This window comes from Pristis pectinata, chromosome 13 (genome assembly GCF_009764475.1).
Source record: "Pristis pectinata isolate sPriPec2 chromosome 13, sPriPec2.1.pri, whole genome shotgun sequence".
NCBI classification, from domain to species: domain Eukaryota; kingdom Metazoa; phylum Chordata; class Chondrichthyes; order Rhinopristiformes; family Pristidae; genus Pristis; species Pristis pectinata.
In genome coordinates this window covers 42,738,033-42,762,340 of record NC_067417.1, presented here as the reverse complement: position 1 = coordinate 42,762,340, position 24,308 = coordinate 42,738,033, and the positions used below count along the sequence as shown (strand labels likewise).

Sequence of the window (24,308 nt, the reverse complement as noted above, 5' to 3'; positions counted from 1 at the left end):
GAAGGAGGGCTCCTCCTGCCGTGCTCTGCTGACAGAGTGCAGCTGGGCCAGCCCAGTCCCGTCACCACCTGTGGCAAAGGCCCTGCAACCTCAACAGCAAAGTACTGTCGGTGCTTGAAACCTGACAGAGGCAGAGGTAGTGTTTCAGGGCAGTGTCCTCTCGTTGGCAAGTACAAAAACAGGGGAATTGGGCAGGGGAGGAACAGACAACACAATTACCTGAAGCTGGGGCAGGGTTTTAACTTTAAGGAAATTTAGAGCTATAGGGATCAGTGGGGTCAAAGCCAAGATCAAATCAATCAACCACCAGCTTGTTAAATGGTGGAACAGGCTGGAGGGCTGTACTCCTGTTGCAATTGTGTGTGTGTGTGTGTGTGTGTGTGTGTGTGTTGGCATATGGTGTGTAAATGCAGTGAGTGTATGTTTGTGAGTGGTGTGTGCAGTTTGTGTGGTGTAATGTATGTGTGTGCTTGCAGATTGTGTGAGGTGTGTGTTTGTGTGTAGTATGTGCATTTGTGTATGTTTGTGTGTAGTGTGTATGTGTGTGTATGGATGTGTGCACATCTGTATCTTAGTGTACAGTGTGTGTGTGTGTTTGTGCACAATGTGTTTGTGTGTATGTATCTGCATGCAATGTGTATGTGTGCATGTGTATCTGTGTGCAATGTGTGGGTGTTTGGTGTGTGTACGTTTGTATATTTGTGCAGCGTTGATGTTTGTGAATGGCCTTGCAGTGTTGTGTGTGTGTCCACTGTAGGTGTGTGCGTATGTTGTGTGTTTGTGCATGTCAGTGTTTGTATGTGTGTGTTTGTGCATGTGGTGTGTGTGTGTTGCTGTTTGTGCATGTGTGTGGGCGGTGTGTGTGTGCACAGTGTGTGTGTTTGTGCATGTTGGCATTTGTGTGTGTGTTTGTGTATGGATGAGTGTGTTCAAGCCTCTGGAGTGGGCAGGGTTGATCTCACAGTCTACTGACATGGAGGTGAGTGTTCCAGCCAGCTCACACCTTCGTTCAGTTTTTCTTTGCATCTCCTTCTCCAGCAAACTGCCATCAGGTTAAAATGCTGTCAGCTTCTTTTATTGCCTTAGAGGCAGTGAAGTTAAAGACGTTTTCCAGCTCCTGTGTCAGCACACCACACCACTGACTAGGTTTGTTAGCCATTGAGTCTGGACTTGGCTGGGGCCAAAAATACACCCTTTCCTAGCACAATAAGAACACAGGAACAGGAGTAGGCCACTCGGCCCTTCAAGCCTGCCCCACCATTCGTATGATTATGGCTGATCTGATCCAGCCATCCTCTCCTCCTCTGTGCTAGTTCCCCAGGTCCTTTGAAAATTCATCTGCTTCCTCTTTAAGACCTCCCCCAGTGATCCAGCCTCCACAACTCTCCAGGGTAGAGAACTCCAGAAATTCACCGCCCTCTGCAAGAGGAAGTCCCTATGCACCTCAGTTTAAAACGGCTGCTCCCTAATCTTGAAACTAGTAAATGGCAACCTCTTCATCTTGGGCCCTCTTACCAGTGTGGGTGAGTTCTTGTATGAAAGTGGATAAATGACGTCCAGAAAGAGAACGTTCTGTTCTGTGGGGTCTCCGTTACCAGATGTGTCAGCTTTAAGATTATGACCACTGGTAACCTGACCTCTGCACGGATGAACGATTTACTGAATAATCATATCTACATGAGTACTCTAAGCTGCTTTGCTGACTGCTATAAATAATGCAAGAGAAGGCCCTTTCCCTCCTGGCCTTTGGGTGCAGAATCTGGTGAGTAAATGTCAGGAAACAGAACAGCGATGTGTAAACAATAATTTTTCCAGCTGTTACCCATTCAGCTGGAATTCCCAATAATTCCATGTGTCGATGGTTTACCTTCAATGGATTAAGTCGCTTTCTCAAAGCAGTATCAGGCTGCAGACACTATTGTTTCAGCCAGCACGGTTCTGTCTGGTTACCAAACCCACGCTTTGTCTCGTGATTACCACAGGAGGTTTCGGGGTTGGTAGTTTATTGCTGAAACAAGAATTTAGCTTGAAGATTGGCTCTTGATCTGACTTTAATCTAACCAAACCGGTGAGAAAGAGAAGAGTGTCCTTTTTACACCTTGCCCGGGCATCTTTCAGTTGGGAAAGTTGAGTTAAAATCGGTGTGCCTTAGTTAAACGTTCATTTTTCGGGATGCGGTGTTGTTGGCAAGGCCAGCGTTCGTTGCGCATCCGCAGATGCCCTTCAGATGCCTTCTTCAACCATTGCAGCAATGGTCTGTTTCAGAGCACTGTCAAGAGTTGATTCTTTCACACACCAAAAGCTTCCAGTGCAATTAGCTAGAGCCTGAGCACCCATTTTGTTCTGTTGCCACTCTTCTGCTTGAGGACTGTTGTGCACAATCTCACTCTGTCCCTGTACTTTTTATCCAATTACCCCTGTTTGGCACAATGCAGTGTTTTCTATGGACTAACCCTTGTGTGAGGCCAAAGTTGCTGTGAGCTTCGAGATGCACCTAACAAGTACTTCCTGGCTGATTCAAAGACTTTTCTTTCTTGTGCTAATCTTCCACCACCTTTTACTTGTTGATCATCTTTTCTCTTTGTCAATTTGTACATGTTGCTAACTTCAACCCTGAGCAAGGCAGTGTAAGATAAGATATCTCTATTAGTCACATGTACATCGAAACACACAGTGAAATGCATCTTTTGCGTAGAGTGTTCTGGGGGCAGCCCGCAAGTGTCACTACACTTCCGGCGCCAACATAGCATGCCCACAACTTCCTAACCCGTACGTTTTTGGAATGTGGGAGGAAACCAGAGCACCCAGAGGAAACCCATGCAGACATGGGGAGAACGTACAAACTCCTTACAGACAGTGGCCGAAATTGAACCTGGGTCGCTGGTACTGTAAAGCGTTACGCTAACTGCTACACTACTGTGCCTGCCCAGTGTACATAGAGAAGCACACCAACACACAGAGAGCTGCTACAACACTTGCAACAGGTTTATTCAACCACTCAGTAACATTGGGCATTTGGGCTTATGCCATACATCGTACACTTACATACACGTACTTACCCAGAAATTGGTTAGAATGTGGAACTTGGCACACCACAGCAGTGCATCCAGTGGAGCTGCAGTCTCACAGCTCCAGCATCCTGGCTTTGATCCTGACCTCTGGTGCTGTCTGTGTGGAGTTTGCACCCTGTGGATTTCCTCTGGATGCTCTGGCTTCCTCCCACATCCTAAAGACATGCAGGTTGGTAGGTTAATTGGCCACTGTAAATTGCTCCTTAGTGCATAAGTGAGTGGTAGGCTCTGGGGGGAGTCGACAATAATGTGGAGAGATTAAAATGTAGCATTCGTGTAAGTGGATGCTTGACAGTCAGCATGAAATCAGAGGGGTGAAGGACCCTGTTTCCATGCTCATAAAGTCACACAGAAACAGGCCCTTCGGCCCACCATATCCATGCCAACCATCAAGTACCCATCTATACTAATCCCATTTACCAGCACTTGGTCCATGGCCAACTATGCCTTGGCAATTCAAGCACTTGTCTGGATACTTTTTAAATGTTGTTGGAGTACCTCTCTCCACCACCTTCTCTGGCAGTGTGTTCCTGATTCCAAACAGGTGAAAAAATTCCTCCCCTCAAACCCTCTCACTCCTCACCTTAGACTTATGCCCTCTGGTTTTAGGGGAAGGTTTCACATCATCCGCCCTAACTATGCCCCACTTAATTCTGCACACCTCTGTCAGCCTCCTCCTGTGTGATTCCATGATAAGAAAGTAATTGTTTAGATGCTTTCATAATAAGTTCGATAAACTGAAGGGTGAAAAGGCAAGAATTTCACACTGACAGGAAAAGAAAAAGAAAATCAGATGGTCTGTCCATGGTGTAAAAGGGAGAAGAGTAAGTGGAGAAAACATGAGAAATAGTGAAATCAAGGGCGAGGAGGAAGGAAAGTGGGAAGAAAATGCAGAATGGATGTGAAAGTGAGGACAAATGAGAGAATAAGCAAAAAATGAGGGACCACATAAATGAGGGTGCGAATGAATGTCAAACACGGCAGTGATTCAGAATTTTAAAATGTCAGACTTGCTGCAGGTTCAGGGATGTTTTTGGGTTTTGTAAATTTTCAGCTCATAATTGCCATGTGAGTGATAAAAATTATCCATTTCAGCACAATTCACAGCGTACAAAGTAAGAGACGGCATACTTTCAGGATGAGTGTGCCTTTCAGACAAAAATAATGGTTGTCGGAGCCTGCTTCAGTGAGTGCTGCGTGTTACTGGCACTTGCCTTGAGGAACTGCTGAAAGCTTTATAAATGAGGGAACAAAGGTAGTGGAAACAGATTTTCCCACCGTTTACAATTCCAATCTCAGTCTAAATTGTAGAATCTATCTTCTCTAATTAGCCACCTTTTCCTGGAATTTAAAGAATCTTACCATCATTGTCAATTGATATGTTGCCTTCCCTTAGCAATCTTGGGACTGCAGTGGAGCTAACAGAATTATTGCTTCCTTTTGAACACTGTCATCCCTCAGCCTAATGAGCCCCAAAGAATATACCTGCTTGGCACTGGCGATTCATCAAGCACTGAACGAATGCAGGGAGAGAGCCACAATTAGAACAGGACCCTCTTCACCGAGACAGTGCCGAATAATGAATCTTGAACTAATTGAAGCAGAGCCTTTGCTTGCTCCCTATTTCCTACCCATGTTTAATAGCCAAATATGACCCAGTGTACAAGTACCATCAGGCACCAGAGAAAGCAAGCACAGGTCAAACCTCAAAGCCACAACCCTCAAAAGAATCAAAGTTTCAGTGGAACTGGCCACCAGCTCAGCACTGAGTGCTCGTCATGGGCTGATTCAGTAGAAGCTCCAGCAGTGGCATCTAAATGTGTTAGAAAGTAATCTGAAGATGAAGTAGTCTAACAAGAAGCCCAGCTGCGGGAGCGGTGGAGCCAGTGTTCTGCTCAGCTCTTCCAGCAAGCCGACTCTCCCACAAAGTGGCCCATCTACGTTATCACTGAGAGAAGGATCCGTCAGCATAGTTACTTGAAGATAGTGTGATGTTAAGCAGATTTGATCCCACTGCCAATATACTGTATATAGTACTTAAAACCAGTGGAGCTCCCATTCCATTGATGAAAATCAAAAGTCTACAGATGCTGGAAGAACAGAAAATACTGGAAACTCTCAGGTCAGGCAGCATCTGTGGAAAGAGAAGCAGTCAACATTTCAGGTCTGAGACCCTTCCCCTCTATCATCATGCATAGAGCCCTCTCATCTATGTCCCACCATTCTTTTCTCAGCCCCTTTCCTCCTGGACTGAGCAAGGACAGAGTTCTCCCGGTCCTTACCTTCCTTACCATCAGCCTCCACATTCAATGGATCATCCTTTGCAACCTCCCCCAACTACAACAAGATTCATCCACCAGACACGTATTGCCCTCTCCCCTTTCAGCATTTTGAGGGGACAGTTCCCTTCAAGACTCCCTGATCTGTTTTTCCATCCCCACCTACCACTCCCCTTGTTATGGCACTTGTTACAGCAAGCAATGCAACACTTCTCCTTTCACCTCTTCCTTCCCACTATCCAGGGACCCAAACAGTCTTCCCAGGTGAAGCAGTGATTTGCTTGCACCTATCTAGTGTATTGCCTTCAGTGTTCACAATGTGGTCCTCCTACAATGGAGAAACCAAATGCAGAATGGGAGATCGCTTTGCAGAGCACTGCAGTTCAATATGCAGGAGTGATCCTGAGGTTCCAGTTTCCTGCCACGCTAACTCACCATCCCACTCCCACTCTGCCCTATTGGTCTGTGTCCTCCTGCACTGTCACAACAAGGCCCAATGTAAGCTTGAGGAACAACAACCCATCTCCCGTCTCGGCACTTGGAACCTCTGGACTCGATATCAAATTCTCCACCTTTAGGTAATTCACTCAGTTTTCTGTCTGTGTCAGAATTGGCCATTTCTGCCTGTCATTTTGGTTCACTTTTTCTTTCAGTGTACGGTATGCCCTGCTGGGTATGTCCCACAGCCTTGCTCATAGCAGCTCATTGCACAAAGAAACATGATCTCCTCCTACTACCACTGCTCCATTAACACACTTGGTCTCACCCTGTCAGAGGTATTCCCTTAATTCTCCCCATTCCCCCCCACCGCCCCCGCACCTTCTCTGTTATTGAAAACAAACTTGTCTTCTCTCTTTTGCTGTCCTGAGGAAGGATGTGGGATCTGAAACATTAACTGCTTCTCTCTCCACAGATACTGCCTGACCGGCCTCCACTGTCTCCAGCATTACCTGTTTTCACTCCCATGCAGATGGTCGGAATGAGTTGTGGAAGTGTTATCTCACGATAGAGAGATTTTATCTCTCACACAATTTTATCACCACACAGTGGCGCAGCAGGTAGAGCTGCTGCCTCTCAGCTCCAGCGACTCCGGTTTAGTCCTGACCTTGGGTGCTGTCTGTGCGCTGCCTATGACTGCGTGGCTTTCCTCCATTGCTCCGGTTTCCTCCCACATCTGAAGGTGTGCGCTTTGGTAGACTAATTGGTTGTTGTAACGCACACAAAATGCTGGAGGAACTCAGCAGGTCAGGCAGCATCTATGGAGGGAAATGAACAGTTGACATTTCGGGCCGAGACCCTTCATCAGGACCATGTTGTTCATTTCCCTCCATAGATGCTGCCTGACCTGCTGAGTTCCTCCAGCATTTTGTGTGCATTGTTCCAGATTTAAAGCATCTGCAGTCTCTCTTGTGTCTCCTAATTGAATTGTTGTAAACTACCCCTGCTGTGTAGGCTTGTGTAGAATCTAGGGGGCATTGATGGGAATGTAGGGAGAGTAAAATGAGATTATTATAAATGTGTGGATGATAGCTGGTACGAACTCAGTGGACCGAAAGGCCTGTTTTCCTGCCGTCTGATTCTCTGACTCTCTAGTCCTGTTCTGCTGTAACAATTGGTAGATATCTTTATTAGTCACACGTACATTGAAACACACAGTGAAATGCATCTTTGCATAGAGTGTTCTGGGGGCAGCCCACAAGTGCCGCCATGCTTCCGGCGCTAACATAGCATGCCCACAACTTCCTAACCCATACGTCTTTGGAATGTGGGAGGAGACCGGAGCACCCAGAGGAAACCCACGCAGACACGGGGACAACGTACAAACTCCTTACAGACAGCGGCCGGAATTGAACCCGGGTCGGTGGTGCTGTAATAGTGTTATGCTAACCACCACACTACCGTGCCTGCCTGGTAGGTTAGGATTTTTACCAATGATCAGATATTGCAACAGTTTATTCCATATAAACTATAAATGAGTGACATTAATTGGTATTGTTTAGTCCTGTATTATTTATTTGATTTTTTTTTTAAATTCTAATTTTAAAGACCACGGTGGGCAGGAAGATTTGTGAGCAGCAGACAAAGAGCATGTAGGGTTTACTGGGGATGGGGATGGAGTTGTGAGCTTCTACTGGACGTTGGGGACCAGTTCAGGGTATACTCTAATTCCCGACAATCCCACAAGGGGAAACATCCTCTCACCATCCACGCTGTCAATCCCCCTCAGAATCTTATACACTTCAATAAGATCACCTCATTCTGGTCAAGGAATAAATGGATTGGTAGGAGAGTAAATGTGGCGTTTGGTTAGTTGGGCTATTACTAGGATCGATGGGGAACAATAATTAGGTTGGGGTTCTGGAAAGAGACAGGGAACCAGTGTCAAGGTCCTGTTATAACAGATTCTGCCAGCACTGGGAAGGTTGCTGAGAATGGAACTCTGAATGATTTGATCCTGACCTCCGGTTCTGTCTGTGTGGAGCTTGCACGTTCTCCCTGTGACTGTGTGAGTTTCCACCAGGTGCTCCAGTTTCCTTCCACATCCCAGAGGTGTGCTGGTTGGTAGATTAATTGGCCTTTGTAAATTCTGCCTAGTGTAGTTGGGTGGTAGGGGATTTGGTGGGGAGGGGGTTAATGGTCATGTGTGGGGAGGGGGATTGATGTGCTTACACTGGGAGCTAATATAGATTCCATGGTCAAAATAGCCCCCTTTTATGACATAAAGAAATACAATATAACCCCTTATTCAGAAACTGTGCCTCTAATTCTAGACAATCCCACAAGAGGAAACATCCTCTCATCATCCACCCTGTCTGTCCCCTCAGCATCTTGCACATTTCAATAAGATCACCTCATTCTTCTGAACTCCACTGTTTGGGCCCAAACTGCTCAACGTCTCTTCAGACGTCAACCCCTTCACCCCAGGAACCTTCTCTACACTGCCTCCAGTGCCACATCCTTCCTTCAATACAGAGACTACAACTGTACACAGTCCTCCAGGTGCAGACTCACCTTGTAAAATACATCAAAACCTCCTGAACTTCCTTACCCTTTTCAGTAAAGGCCAACATTCCATTAGGTTTCCGAATTACTTGCTGCACCTCATGCCAACCCTTTGTGTTTCATATCTCGAGACCCCTACATTTTGTAGTCTCACTGCTTTGAAATAATAATTTGCTTTTTCATTCTTCCTTCCAAAGTGGATAACATCACATTTTCCCACATTATACACCTTCTGCCAACTTATTGCCCACTCATCTAACCTATCCATATCCCTTTACAGACCCTTTGTATCCTCCACACATTTTGCTAACCCATCTATGGTATCAGAAATTTGGCTCAGTCCCTTCATCTGAGTCATTAAATCAGATTATAAATAGTTGAGGCCGCAGCACTGATCCCTGCTAGTTACTGATTGCAAATCTGAAAAGGAACCATTTATCCTAACTCTCTATTAGCCACTCACGTATCCATGCCAATATATTATCCCCAACACTGCTGGATTTTATCTTGTATGTGGCACCTTGTTGAATGCATTCTGGAATATACTTCATCATCTGGTTCCCCTTTATCCACTCAGCAGGCAATTTAAATGATGACAGTAAATTGCTGTACTCAGCAAAAGTAATTTCAGTACTGATAAAAGTCAGAAAAGTTTGTAGACAGATGAGAGAAACTGGGATTGTTGTGATGATTGCAGTGAAAGTGGACAAAAGATTTAATAGATATGTTCAAAATCATGAGGGGTTTGGGGGGTTTTGTTGAAGTAAATAAGAATCTGTTTCTAATGGCAGGTATCAGATTCAATAACCTTGACAAAAGGATGAACAACATCTTGCAGAGAGACAGACAGAGGCAGGGGCATAGAAGTTTAGAGGGGGAATTATAGAGCTTCGGGCTTAGTCAGCTGAAGGCACAGGAGCTAGCGTCAGAGTGATTAGTATCAGGATTGTGCAAACAACTAGAATTGGATTAGTACAGAGATCTCAGGGTGTTGCAAGGCTGGAGAAAGTTATCGAGATTGGAAGGGTTGAGGGAATGGAGGAATCCGGATAAGAAACTTAAAGGCATTCTTGGACCCAGGGCCCACGTAGAGAACAGAGGTGATGGGTAAACAGCATTGGGTGTGAGTTAGTATTTGTGCAGCTGAGTTCTGGATGAGCAGACCATGCCCTGGCACTGGCATTGCAATTCCAGGGCTGTGGGTTCAAGTCCTACTCAGCATACCAACCAGGCTGCCACATTCAGAGCTCCTTCCCTCTGACGGATTGGGTGTAAATATTCTGCCGAGCATTCTTCCTCAGCTAACTTTCATGTTCATATTTTCATAAGATATAGAAGGAGGCCCTTCAGCCTATTGGGTCTGTGCCTTCTCTCAGAGCAATCCCATTCTCCCAATTAACTCACTGTAATTTATGCTCTCTTATGTGGCATCCCTGATTCCCCTCCCACCCACATACACTAGCCAATTTTACAATGGCCGATCAGTCTGCTAACCCATATGTCTTTGGGACGTGGGAGAGAACTCCAACACCCAAAGGAAACCCACATGGTCACAAGGAGATCGTGCAAACTCCACGCAGACAGCACTTGAGGTCAGAATCAAACCCAGGTTCCTGGAGCTGTGAGGCAGCAGCTCTGCTTGCTGTGCCATTGTGCCTCAGGCTAACCTGAAACAGAACTGGCCTTTCTCTCAACTGATTCTGCCTGACCTAGTGAGGTCTTCCAGCATCTGCTTGTATATTTTAAAGCAGCTATCTCATTGCTGTTTGTGTGAGCTGTGTGCAAAATCACTGCAATCCATCCTGTGAAGAGCTTTTGGATGTGGTAAGACACTATATAAATGCAAATTGTGTTTAGCTGTTTATTCAGCAGGATAGGCATTGACCATCATATAATAGTTTGGAGTTAGTTTATTTAAAAAAGAGCAGCTAATTTTGCATTCCCACTAAATATTGTCAAGTGGTGAAATGCTTCAAAGCCTTTGGTAGTCAGCGCTAAATGTTGAAATTATAATTTTTCTTTATCTGAGTGGCAACTCATCAGATTCAAAAAACACAATATTCCAGCTCAGGATTCCAGTCCCTAGCAACTAATTCCATTTTCTCATTAAGGAGCAATTGAATGCGTCATCTCCATCACTGAGTGTAATGAGCTGCTCGCAAACACAAACCAAATGTCAGATTGATTCTTGCCAGATGAGGCTCTGCTGTGACCTTTTCTTTTTCACTTCAGAGAACGCTGCCAATCAGAGATCAATTGTGGTCCATTATGAAAGTGCAAGTGGGGATTGTGGTGTTGGTAAGAGAGGGGTGAGCTGGGGGGAGGTGTCATCCTGGAATCTCCCTGTTATTCTGCTACTGTATGATGTGTCAGTCCGTACAAGGCCTCAGACAGAGAACTCTAAACCAGAGAAAGGGAACTTGCCTAATCTTACCACATGGAGATATGATCTTCAGCTACGTAGATGCTTGGGTTTTCATGCAGTTGTGACTGTGTGCCTACACGCAGTCTTAGGTGGATAAATAAGTAGAAACCTATCGCCACAGTAGAGATAATATCAGGGGGCATAGATTTACGATGTCAGCATGGACATGGTGGGCCAAAGGGCCTGTTTCTGTGTGCTATGACTCTATGCTTATGTGGTGCTTCCATGCCGGCTCTTGTAGCACTTTTGTCCAACCTTGATGGTATCACAACGGGAAATGTAACAGTTCAAGGTGTCACACAGTGGCAGGAATAAAAATGGTGAACGGAGAAATGAGAAATTAGCTGTTGGATTAAAAACAGAAAATGCTGGAAATACTCGGCAGGTCAGGTTTCTCTCTCCACAGATGCTGCCTGACCCACTGAGTGTTTCCAGCATTTTCTGTTTTATTTCAGATTTCCAGCATCTGCTGTTGTTTTGATTTACATTTACCTTTTGGATGTCTAACAGACTGAAAATGGACATAAATGGTCTCCATAATCTCATTTAGCCTCCTGAACCTTAGCCCCTGCTTTCAACCCTGACTTTAATCTTTCTCTGTAAAAGCCAAAATCCCACTTCCTATGGACTCGGTGGGCTGAAGGGTCTGTTTCCGTGCTGTATCTCTCTGTAACAGTCTCCTTTGAAGAAAATGTACCATGAATTAAACTCTAGAATGATTTAATACAGTTCCAGTCTTTAGCCTTCTCTATTGATTCAGAATAACAGCTGACTCCTAAAATTACCATTGCTTTTTAAAATTTAGTTCTACAGCCCTGGGGGTAGGGGGGGTGGGGGGTGGCGGTGGTGGCGTTGATGAGTGGTCCAGCTGGTAGAGCTCCTGCCTCACAATTCCAGTGACCAACGATCAATCCTGCCCTCCAGTGCTGCCTGTGTGGAGCTTGCATGCTCTCCCTGTCACCATGTGGACCTCCTTCAGGTGCTCTGCTTTCATCCCAGATCCCAAGGACGTGTGGGTTGGTAGATTAATCAGCTGATGTAAATCGTCCCCTTGTGTGTAGGTAAGTGGTAGAATCGGGGAGGAGTTGATGGGAATGGCGGGGGGGAAGCATAAAATGGGATTAAGTTAAGTGGGTGCTCAGTGGTTGCCACAAGCTGAGGGGGCACTGTATCACCCTATGAGAAGTGCTGTGCTTTGGGACATTAACTCAATGCTGATAAAACTATAGCACAATGAAACAATAAGTTGCATATTGAAGGTTGGTATGTTTTACTCTAACAGAAAGTGATGCATAGAGAATCACCAGATAACATTTTGCCAAGGATTCTCCTGATTCCACAAAATATCTTTGCAGCTTTCTGCTGAAAAACCATTCAAATTATATTAAACGGGTTTTTCTGCTACATTTCTGATTACGTAGACCATAGAACAAAGAACAGTACAGCACAGGCACAGGTCCTTTGGCCCACAATGTCTGTGCTGAACATGATACCAAATTAAACCAAATCTCTTCTGCCTGCACGTGATCCACATCCCTCCATGTGCCTATCTAAAAGCCTCCTAAACACCCCTATCACATCTGCTTCCATCACTACCCCCTGGCAGCCCATTCCAGGCACCCACCACTCGCTGTGTAAAAATACTTGCCCCGCACACCCCCTCTTGACTCCCCCTCTCCCTTTAAATGCACGTCCTCTAGTATTTGATTGTAATTTTCTTTTTACAGATTTACAAACTACAACATATTCATACACTAAAAATCAATTTAAAATTTTGAAAATAACTTGCATAAATAATTAGAAAATAAACTAGTTGCCTTTGTCCATCATTTGTTTGAACGAGGCCGCTGTCCTGTGCTAGGTTTGACCACGATTCCACTGGGGCAGCAGAGGGGCAGCTGCAGCTTAGGGAGTGAACCAGGACTTTACAGGATGCCCACGCAGATCTCAGTGTAAGTGCTAGTGTTGGGGCAGAAGACCTGGCCCACACCGAAATAAATATATATACTGGAGTTTCACATCAGGGGCCAGGTAATTCAATTGAGAATAACTGGTGGCCAATCACGATCAGAACTTTCAAGTGACGCACAATGTTGAGAAGTTACTGGGACGAAAACAGTGGCATCTATCAGTGTACAGTGCACATTTGATGTTGCTGCAGCCATATTGAAGCACAGATGTATGCTGGACCTTAACCAGGAAGGGTCCTATCAGGAGGAAGGGCTGCTCAAGAGTTCCTTAGGGGACTGACTCTACCTGAACTGCTACCTGGGAGTTCACCAAGTAAGAGATCGATGGATTCTTGTTCAACCCTCCAGTGGACCAGATGAACTTGCATTTTGCAGGTAGTGTCTTCTATGAGGGGGGGGAGTGAGGGGGAGGGGAGCCCACGTCCCCTCTTATCATTGCCCCAGTGTCCATCTACACTGCTTTGAAGCCCACCTGTGTGTGGGAGGAGTGGGGTGCCTGCCTCCATGGCCAGCCCACCATGGCTGGTGGAAGCTGGTTCATGCCCTTCACCCGTGGCTGCTGCTTCCGGTGAGGATCTCCACCCTACGAGCTCCTGCCATGCCAAGAGATTGCCTGGGTACGCCTGTGCTTCTCACACAACTCTTGCCGTTGTGTCCAAGACAAAAAAACGTAGCTTCACCACCTGAGCAGGCCCAAAGGAAACTAGTGCAGGTTTTGTGTACAGTGTCATTTTAACCTGTGTCACTGAATGAAGTGCCTTCTAGCCCAGCGTATTGTGCTGTATTTTATAATATATGTAACTCCATTATTTTTGGTATTCGTTGAGCTATAGAGAGAAACAGCACAGGAACAGGTCCTTCAGCCCACCAAGTCTATGCCAACCATCAGCAACCCATTTTCTCCAGTCCTACGTTAATCCTATTTTTTATTGTCCTCCTCATTGTCATCAACTTTCCCCAGATTCCACCACTCAACCACACGTTAGGGGCAATTTACAGCAGCCAATTAACCCACACTTCTTTGGGATGAAGAAACCAGAGCACCCGGGGGAAATCCTTGGTCACAGGAAGAACATGCAAAGTCCACACTGACAGCACCGGAGGTTGGAATTAAACCTGGTTCTCTGGAGCTGTGAGGCAGATTTGGTACATTGGTATTGGTTTATTATTGTCACCTTGTCCGAGGTACAGTGAAAAACTTGTCTTGCATACTGATCGTACAGGTCAATTCATTACACAGTGCAGTTACATTGAGTTAGTACAGAGTGCATTGATGTAGCACAGGTAAAAACAATAACAGTACAGAGTAAAGTGTCACAGCTACAGAAGATGCACAAGTATTTACATATACATTCCTGCAGGATTGCAGGATTACTTTCACTCAGGATTGCATGTACAACAATGCTCTAATTAGCTCTGGATTTGGTTGAGCAAGAAGGGGTGGCCAGGACACCAGATCAAGTGCCTGACTTTTGAATGGCTCGTGCAGGGTTAATGAGGTCCACATGAACCACTGGAATAGACAGAGTAGATACTTGGCTAATTACCTTAACTGAAGATGTCACCTCCAACAGTGTGGTGTTCTCTTGGTAAGCACAGTGCACATCAGCCTGGGTTTATATTTTTATTTCTGCATTCACAATATGTGGTCAGTGTTTATTGCTCTTGGTGGTGAGTTACCTCCTTGAAGTGCTCTGGTCCTCGAGGTGAAGGGACTCCCACAGTGTTGTTGGATGTGGAGCTTTGAGATTCGGACCCCTGAGGGTACAGGAATGTCACAAGTGGTTTATAGGGAGAACTTCAAGCTGCGGCTGTTCCCATGCTCCCACTATTGTACTAACCGACAGAGGCACAAGCACAGTTAAGGCACCCGAGTCATTGAGAGAGGCGCCTTTGCTGCTTGTTTATGCGACTTATAAAACTGATTAACTGAGAAAACCAGCAAGAGGGCATTATACTGGTTTAATGAGGACTGAATATAAATTGTGATACTCAGCAGTTTCTCAATGAAAAACAAATCAGGAGCTAATCGCCTCGGATGTAAATGAGCTGTCTCTGCCCACATCTAGTAAATTAATTTATTGCACAAGATGCCACAAACTGCAGAATGGAAGCCGAGGGTTCATTGTGAATTGGGAGTGTATCCTCCGGCAGGGGGCTGCAATGGCAGCAACCAGTCACGTGGCAGGCGTGATCTTTTTCACGGAACAGAAGTAAATTCAGAATTAAAACAAGATCTGTTGATTCTATTCCTTAAGGGTTAATTGGATCCTTAAACCAGCTAACATTTCCTGGATTTGTTACCAAATTACTGTGGAGCAACAAAGGAGATTACTCAGAGTGCAGTACAGGCTTCCTAGGACTCCTGCTGATAATAACACCACAAAGAATGAGGAAATTGAGTTTTTACAGGTCTTTCAAAGAGCCACCTCAGTCCCACACCCCTGCTCTTCCCCTTATACCCCTGTAATGTTCTCCTTCTCAGGTATCTACCCTTTTATTTTCAACTGCTTCCACCACATCTTCAGACAGTGAATGCGCATTGATCTGGAGAAGATAATTTCTCCTGAGGTTCCCCCGCCCTACCCCTGAACTTGCAGATCCTGTCCATACCTCCGGTCCCCTCAGGCCCTTGCCCACCCATCTATGACTGAGCTGTGCACTGATACTGGCCTTATTGAAGTGATAAGTAAACCATCCTTCTCATACTCCAATACAGCCTTTAGCACACTTGGCCACACTACCCTCTTTCATAGCGCCTCTACCTCTCAGTTCAGCAAGCCTGCCTCTGCCTTGTCCATCCCTGACTATCCAGTCATAGTCAGAGAATTTCCTGTTCCTACTTGTTCAGCATTACCTCTGGAGTTCCTGAAAGGACTTGACTCCCTTGGACTTCCTTTTTTCTCATCTACACTTGGAAGATCCTAAATGCCAGAAAGGCAGCCTCACCAATCTGCCCTGCCCTCCCGTGGAATGTTGCAACTTCAAGAGGCCATTCCCAACAGAAGCACAACAGCCTTCCGACTCCCAGGCCACAGCTGCTGGCGAACCCTCCTCGGAAGCACCAACACCAAGGAGTTAAGGAAAAGTCTTCATTGTTCCTGTCAACCCTGAGATACAAATGGAACTGAGTTCAGATCTGGGTTGGTTGTTGCTGATCTTCATACTCTCCTCCCCCACTCCAGCTCAGCCATGTGGTCTTCTGCTGCTCATGAGGGTGTGAGCACAGGATCAATGAATGACCGTTTCCTGTTGCTGTGAACCTTCTGGACACCAATGATGCCCGCTGCTTTTTGATTGATAGCATGTGCTATAAGGAGAGGTTGGACAAACTTGTGTTGTTTTCTCCAGAGTGGCGGAGGCTGAGGGGAGACCTGATAGAAGTTTATAAAATTTTGAGAGGCATAGATAGAGTAGATAGCTGGTATCTTTTTCCCAGGGTTGAAATTTCTAACACTAGAGGGCATAAATTTAAGGTGAGGGTTGGGGGGAGGGAGTTGAAATGAGATGTGCTGGGCAAGTTTTTTTTACACAGAGAGTGGTGGGTGCCTGAAATGCGCTGCCAGGGGTGGTGGTGGAGGCAGATACAATAGAGGTGTTTAAGAGGCTCTTAGACAGGCACATGAATGTGCAGAGAGTGGAGGGATATGGACATTGTGTAGACAGAAGGGATTAGTTTGGTGAGGCGTTTAGTTAGTTCAGCACAACATTGTGGGCCGAAGGGCCTGTTCCTGTGCTGTACTGTTCTATGTTCTATGATTGATGAATAGCATTCGGGGAGCTGGTAGCAAACACACAAAGCATTGTGAGTGCAGCTCATGGCAACCTGCAACTGGGCAAAAACCTAGAGCTCACTGATCCTGCCTGTCCATTAGGAGGGAGAAGGAAGGGATTACTTCTGGTAGGGATTTGGAGCAAGGATGGGCCGGGCAGATCCAATCACCTGCTCACTTAAGTCTATCTCCCTACTTGCAGCTCAACCCCCTCCCTCCCCCCACTGACTCCTCCCCAGCCCCAGAGCCTGGGTTGTAGGAACACCTGTCGGAAGTGCTGTGAATAAGCATTACTTCTGGCGTAGAGAGTCTCAATGACCTTCCTGACAAACTGAGAGATGTTGCTGGTATCACCTGCTGCAGCCTGGGAGGAATCTGTTGCATAAAAAGTAAAAGGCCCTAGGGAGTCACAGAAAATGCTACCCACCCCCTGCCAAAAGGCACGAGTTCCCCTGCTCTGGGCAGCAAGGGTTTGTGAGAGAAGGTGACTCGGGCATTTCCCATCAGGCAGAGTTCCTCCCCTGAGTGCCTGCTGTGGGGCAAGGACACCTCTTCCCCCTTCCCTACGCTGCCTCTGTCTCCTGCCATCTTGCTGCTCCCACTCAAGCCTCACTCAGAGGATGGTGAATGTTCTACCTCACAAGGTGGTGGGGGCCAAGGGCGTGGGAATGTGGTGTTGGGATCAGCCGCGGAGGAATCGAATGGTGGAGCAGGCTCGAAGGGACAACTTGCATATTTCCCTTCCTGTTTTCTACGAGTCTATGTTTCAGCTTCACAGGCAGCCCTGCCAGACCACCCGTGAATGCTGTGAAACGGTTTTAAAAGCAGCCAAAGGATGCTGATCCAATTTGGCAGGTGATATGCTGCCTTGCTTGGGTTGAGCTTGACGCCTGCCATTGTGAATGTTCAGGTGCCTGGGCAGTGACTGTAACATGGGCACAAGCCCAGATATGTCCAGGTCTCAATCTTCAGTCAGAGGCAAGGGTCCCACCATCATGGAGCTCCCTGGTAACTTGATAAAACAAGTTGCAAAGGATTAAATCACTAGTTGCAAACTGATTAATCCTTACCCTGCTAAACAAACCATCGGGTAAATGTAAACATGATTAAACCTTACCTTGCTGAATAATGAGAACTTTGTACAGTTACATAGTAACGAGCCATCAATAAATAACAAGTTCCCCTTTATTTGATTAGTGAGGTAGAGGTGCATCATTCCGACTGGTAAGAGATGATCACAGTCTCCTGGGTTACCATTTCCCACTACTGACAAGAAGGGGGAAAATACTTAGGGGATTGGGTGACAGGAGGGGTTCATATTTCTGCATTCCTGAAGTGTGAAGGAGAGGAGATAACATAAAGGTCTTGTGCAATGTTCAATCTGTACTAAATTCAGAATAATGTCAATTGTTGAGTGTTGGTTCCTGGTGATCGGAGGCTGTTCTGTCATCCACACTCCAGCACGTTACTGAGGGAAGTGTATTAGCAACAATCGCTGGCTGTCACGGTGCTAAGCATTACTTCACTTTCCCTCTCTGAATATTGAGAATGCGTGTCATTTTTGCCTTTTGTATCTGAATAGTCCAATTTCCGTCTGTGGAAGCAAACCATGAGCTGCTGTAGCTCAGGATGAAATGTTTATGCTCTTGATTCTACTTCCCAGTTGATTGTCTCCACCACCACCCCCCCCACCCCCCCCCCCCCGGGTTCTCCCTCTCCCTTCACAGCAGTTCTGACATCCCAGGCTCTGGGGCTGGGGAGGAGGGAGGGAGGGGATTGAGCTGCAAGTAGGGAGACTTAAGTGAGCAGGTGATTGGATCCGCCCGGCCCATCCTTGCTCCAAATCCCTACCAGTTTCAGCAGAAGGCTCCATTAAATGTCTGTGTGAGACAATGGAGGGGTTGTGCACTCCAGAGTCACCCACTCCACCGGAAAAGTTCTTGTTCCACTGTAATTTATGGATGCAAGCATTGCTTTCCAGGTTGTAGGGCCTGTTCCTGTGCTGTAGTGTCCTGTTCAATTCTGGGAGAGCCTCCTCCTCTCACCCAGCACCCTCACTCCAGACTGAGGAAAGTCTCGGCCTCGACAACCTTTCCACGGGGGGTGGGAAGGTATGAAAAAGTTTGGTCTGTCACGTTTCTTTTGGAAGGTGTCAACTTGACTCCAGCAGCTGTCAGCACTCAGTCGTCTCTTGACCAGATGAGGTGCTGTGGTGGGCAGTGAGGAACTGTCAGCGAGATGATGATGGAGACACTTCTTTCTAACCCTACTTTCACTTGCTCCCATCAAGGTGCACGTTGGAACCACATCTCAGGACCAAAGAATTGTGGGATACATTTCCTGCACTCACTTGCAAGCTCTCACAGGTAAGCTTCACTGATTCAACCCTCCCCTCACACGCTGCACTCACACCATATGTGGTATTGGTTGTAAAAGGGTCATTCCTGCTTTAGGCTCGTGATCTCTTTGTCAAGTGTCAAGTCAACGTTGAGTTTATTGTCATATGCACAAGTACGTGTATACACAGGTGCAATGAAAAGCTTGCAGCAGCATCACAAGCGCATAGCATCATAAAAGCAGCATTCACAAGAAAAATATAAATTATACACAATTTTTACAAGAAAGAACACAATTAGAAGTGATCAAAGTGGTCATAGTGTCACTATATTGAGGTAGTGATTAGGGTTGTGCAGGTTGGTTCAAGAACCGAATGGTTGAAGGGAAGTAACTGTTCTTGAAGCTGGTGGTGGCTCTCTGCAATGTCATTTGTAAAAGCTTCCAGCACCAATCAGGATGATGCCCTTTTAAAACTCCCATACAAAGGAGCCAGAGCACGGAAAATAAAATTTCTATGCTGCAAATTTTTTATGATGACTTTCCATCACAGCTGAAGGAATTGCAGGAACCACTCAAAGACACCCTTCTGAGGCAGGTCCATCAACACACCCTGACTGTGTGGGACAAGTCTGATATAGCTATCATACAGAATATCCAACCTTTTCTCCTGCAGAAGATGTTAGTTGCTTACAGATCCAAGGGTGTGCTAAGTTTGGTTATTCCTGGAGCACTTCAAAAGTGAATCTGAAGTGAGCTTTATGCCCAGCATCTAGATCTGGCAGTGGGAGGAGGGTTTACTGGGTTTGGACAAGTTCAAGATGTTGAAGGCATGGTTAATGTGCCGAGATTGTTGGGCCCAACCTCTGAGGATCAAATTCAGAAGGGGGAATTTGGACAAGAGTCCAAATAGACCATTCCCAGATGGGACCAGACACATCCCTCATTAGTAGAGAGCCACTCCAAGTGTGGGAAGTGCGACCAACAGCATCCTGCCCCTCCACTAGTACCATTGATGAACTGATGAGTTGCCAGAAGAACAAGTGTCAGGTGACGGGTTTCAGCCAATTTGGCAACTTGATATGCAACACAGCATAAAGTCCAGCCCCAGTGCAAATGGAAAAGCAGGACAGTCGGTTCAGGGTGTGGAGGAGGCTGATGGACAATGTCAGGCAGCACAGAACTGCAAGCTCCTGTTTGATGAACATGATAAGAGACCACTCCATCACTGGGTATATCCCAGCTGAGATGCTGATAAATCACTGGCCCTGACAGGATTAAGCCAAACTCAGAGAGGAGATTTGAGGAGGGGAAGTGGAGACAAAGGTTTCCAGCCAAGCACAAAAGAGAAGTGGTGTCCAGTGGGTGACAAGGTGCAAGACCTCCTGGCCAGTCACGGACATCCAAAGAGATCTGGGAGAAGTCAGAGGAGCACAGAGCCAAGAATTACTTAGTGTGGGTTGATGGAAAATTCAAGAAGGTTCACGGAGATCATTTGCTTTTTGCACACAACTCAAGATGAGAGAATTGGTGACAAATTAGGTCAGGCATCGCATGAAGTGCTGGAGGAAGGTGCAGCAGTGGAACAGGAGGAAGCTGTAGGTGAAGCAGAAGCTGAAAGCCGGTCAGCGATCACAGCGAGTCCTCCTCAGCAGCACCAGACATTTGACAGGACACGGAGTGTGCTACATGCAGGAGATGACATTTGATGATAATTTTCTTTCTCTGTCTATTATCAGAATTGATCATTTTTGCTATAAGTCATCCATCTGTGAAATTGGCTCAGTTTTTTATTCCTCCCTCCTCATCAGCACACCCTGACCTACTATTTGCAACAGATCACACTTGTCACCCTCCACCTGCCCCACTAACCCCTTCCCTACAGCAACCCTGGCCTCATCCTTTCAGAGACACTGCCTTTGTCCTGTCCACCTCCCCCCCCCCCCCCCCCCACTTCCCTCCTCCACCTTGTCTGCAACTTAAAGCTAATGTTTTCCTCTCACAGAGGGTGGTGAATCTCTGGAATTCTCTGTTCTTGGAAGGTTGTAGAGGCTGGATCATTGGGATTACTTAAAGAGGAGGTGGATACATTTTTGGAAGTTCAGGGAATTGAGAGAATTGGCACAGAAGAGGAGATGAGGCCTGGGGCAGATCTGCCATGACCATATTGAATGGCGGGGCAAGCTTGAGGAGCCAAGTGGCCTACTCCTCCTATTTTCTTGTGTTCTCTCTTTCCTCTTTGATCTGAAATGTTAACTCTCTTTCTCTCTCCACAGATGCTGCCTGACCTGCTGATTGTTTCCAGCACTTTCTGTTTTTATTTCAGATAATTTTTCCCACGTGGCATTGCTGAAAGAGCCATTTAAGGTTTCAATCTATAACTTCAGCTCGGCTGATTTGACCAGATGCCCTTTGATCAGATGCCAGGTTCACCTGGGACATCAGCTGTTTGCTTTTTAGCAAATGTGCAGATCAGTCCGGTCTGCACTTGGTCACTTTAATCTTCCAGGTTTTAATGGCCTGTTTCCAGTTTATATAATTGGAAGGATGCCAGTTTTCCCTCACAACTCTCTCCTCCTTCCTACACAAGGAAATTCAAAGGCGAGCACTGACTGTAGGTCAGGAAATATTTAAACATGGCAAGGCCAAAATGCCAGTGTTGGAAGGTGAGTGTTAAACTTCAGCTGGGTGCTCCCAGTTATATTAGTTCATAAAAATAGCAGTGCATATCCCAGATATTGTGTGGCTCCTTGTTCCTGCTACAATGGACACTGTACTTAATTAAGTCTTGTTCACATCTGCTTCTCACTCAGGCGATGCTGCCATTCGCTGTGAACAGATGGACCACCTGCTGAACTGGCTGGCCGAGTTCCGAAAATCTACCTCTTCACCCAGCACAGAGGAGCTGCTGGCGTTCGACGTCCTGTGCGGGGATCTCAACTTTGATAACTGCTCCTCGGGTGAGTCCCCTCCTTGGCTTGTGATGTTGTTCCAACAGCTGCAGCTTGCTGGTGGTGCAACTAATGCAGCGGTGGTCTGAAGCAGGGCTCAAGCTTAACATGGTCAGTACTCAAGGCCTCTCGGCTGCCTCCACTGCCACTACTTAGGCGGTCCCTTGGGATCGAGGATGACTTGCCTACATTCCAGTTTTGTAAGTTCTGATGACGCTGATGTGGGAACCACAGACTCTTCCACAGATGAGGCAGGGGGTGCCTAACAGGGCAGGTGGGTTTGGGAGATGGTAGACTCCTTCTGCCACTTACACAGGACTTCCTGGTGCTCCTGATGCATGGACTTGAAGTTCTCAATACCATCCTTTTCCACTGGTCAGGAGTCAGTATGAGGAGACTTCGAGCACATCCTTGGATCTTTTCCTCTGTCAGTCAGACCCGAGGACACCCAAACCTCAGCAGTTGAGCTGCAGTATCCAGACTCTGTTTGCCCCCATTAAACTGACATTTCCATTCAGGGCATCCATTCTCTTCATCTTCCGAGCCACTCATCTTCCCAAACTTCTTCCTAGGAGTCACTTCTTCATCACTCTTCAACACCCTGAAAATTTCACTCCACCATTCGGGTTGGTTAGCACAGATCCAACCTGCAACTTAAAACTAATGTTTTCTCCTCGTCGAGGGTGGTGACCCTTGTCTTCGGGGCAGCCCCATGGCTCAGCTGTTGCCTCACAAGTGTCAGAGACCTTGGTTCAATCCTGACCTCTGGTCCTGTCTGTGCAGAGTTCACATGTTGTCCCTGTGACCACGCGCGTTTCCTCCGGGCGCTCTGGTTTCCTCCCACATCCCAACGGGTGCATTTGGTAGGTTAATTCAACACTGTAAATTGCCCCTGGTGTGGATGTGGGTGGTAGAATCTGCGGAGAGTTGAAGAGAGTGTGGTGAGAATAAAAACTGGGATTAATGTAGGATTAGTGTAAATGGGAGGTTGATGGTCAGTGCGGACCTGATGGGCTGAAGGGCCTGTTTCTGTATTTCTCTATGACTGTGACAATGACTGAGCAGCATCACTGATCCTCTCCAGCTCTGCGCATTACTGACTCTTCATGGTCAATTTATCTTCTAAATATCCACAAGCCTCACTAATATGGAGAAAAGAGAGGGGGAACTTGATTTGCTCTAGGAGTGAAATTTTATTTAAAAAACTGCAGACACTGTAAATCTTAAACAAAATCAGAAAATACTGGAAACACTCGGCAGGTCAGGCAGCATCTGTGGAAGGAGAAACAGTCAACATTTTCAAGTCTGTGCCCCTTCATCAGATACAGAAGGTGTGAGGCTGGAGGGAGAGGGCTGAGTGGATTGGGAATTCTGGAGATGGGAGAAGGGGTCTGCAGTCTGGGGTGAGGACCACTGTCCTCTCCAAAGAAATCTGATGAAGGGTCACAGACAGGAAACGTTGGCTGTTTCTCTTGATTTTAACAGTGCCTTTCACAATGTCAGGATATGTCAGCAGTATTTTCCAGCAAATTAAATGGCATTTTTTTTTGAGTGAGTGCCGTCTCGCTCACAGCCAGAACCCACAAAGAGTAATGAAATAAATCATCTGTTTTAGTGTTGCTTGAGAAATAAATATTGGCCTGACATTGGGTGAGCTTGCCTGTTCTGCCAATAGACAAGGGTTTCCTTGCACTGAGAGCACAGAAGAGTCCTGATTTATTGACTCACCTGAGAGCTGGCACCTCCCAGGGTAGCAGAGTGCTGGAGCTGGGCTTGAACCCGTGACCCACTGAGGCAGGAGTACTGTAACTCGCACAGAGTTCCGGCTGATGCTCTTGGTTCCCCAGACTGGGTGGACAGCTGCTCAGCTGCAGCTCCTCCAGCTGAGTCATTTGCCCCTGTCTGTGACATAGCCAGATTGCAAACTGCAATGGATTTAAATCCAAGGATGTGGCAGCACAGTGACGCAGCTGGCAGAGCCGCTGCCTTGTAGTATCAGAGACCCAGGTTCAATCCTGACTTCAGGTACTGTCCCTGTGAAGTTTGCACGTTCTCCCTGTGACCACGAGGGTTTCCTCCAGGTGCTCCTGTTTCCCATCCCAAAAAAATGTGCAGATTGGTAGGTTAATGGGCCACTGTACATTGCCCCTGGTGTGTAGGTGACAAGCAGAATTTGGGGGGGGGAGTTGTAGAGACTATGGGGAGAGTTTTAAAAAAAGTGATTCATGCAGTATTGGTGTAAAATGGGTGGTTGTTGGTGGCATGAATTTGATGGGCCAAAGGGCCTGTTTCCATGCTGTGATCCTGTGATTCTATGTTCAAGTGAAGGATTACAGTAGCGTGTATCTGAATGTTTACCCAGAATCAGGAGAACGGCAGTGCAGTCTGTATTTCCATTTCTGATGCCATTTGGTGCTCTCTCTTTGCTGATCTGGTTCTTTCTCCTAAAGCCCATGTCTATTTACCGGGCAGGGTATCAGCAGCAGGTGAGAGTTTTAAAAT

At 46.5% G+C, this 24,308-nt stretch overlaps 1 protein-coding gene across 1 annotated transcript in view; it reads left to right on the top strand.

The window, feature by feature from the left end:
• The window catches only part of smpd3 (sphingomyelin phosphodiesterase 3), a 176,669-nt gene that overhangs the window by 134,152 nt on the left and 18,209 nt on the right, over nucleotides 1-24,308 (top strand). Inside the window, exons 3-4 of the mRNA XM_052028472.1 lie at nucleotides 18,812-18,887; nucleotides 21,669-21,815. Coding sequence (XP_051884432.1) covers nucleotides 18,812-18,887; nucleotides 21,669-21,815 — 223 coding nt within the window. The remainder of the gene's footprint in view (nucleotides 1-18,811; nucleotides 18,888-21,668; nucleotides 21,816-24,308) is intronic.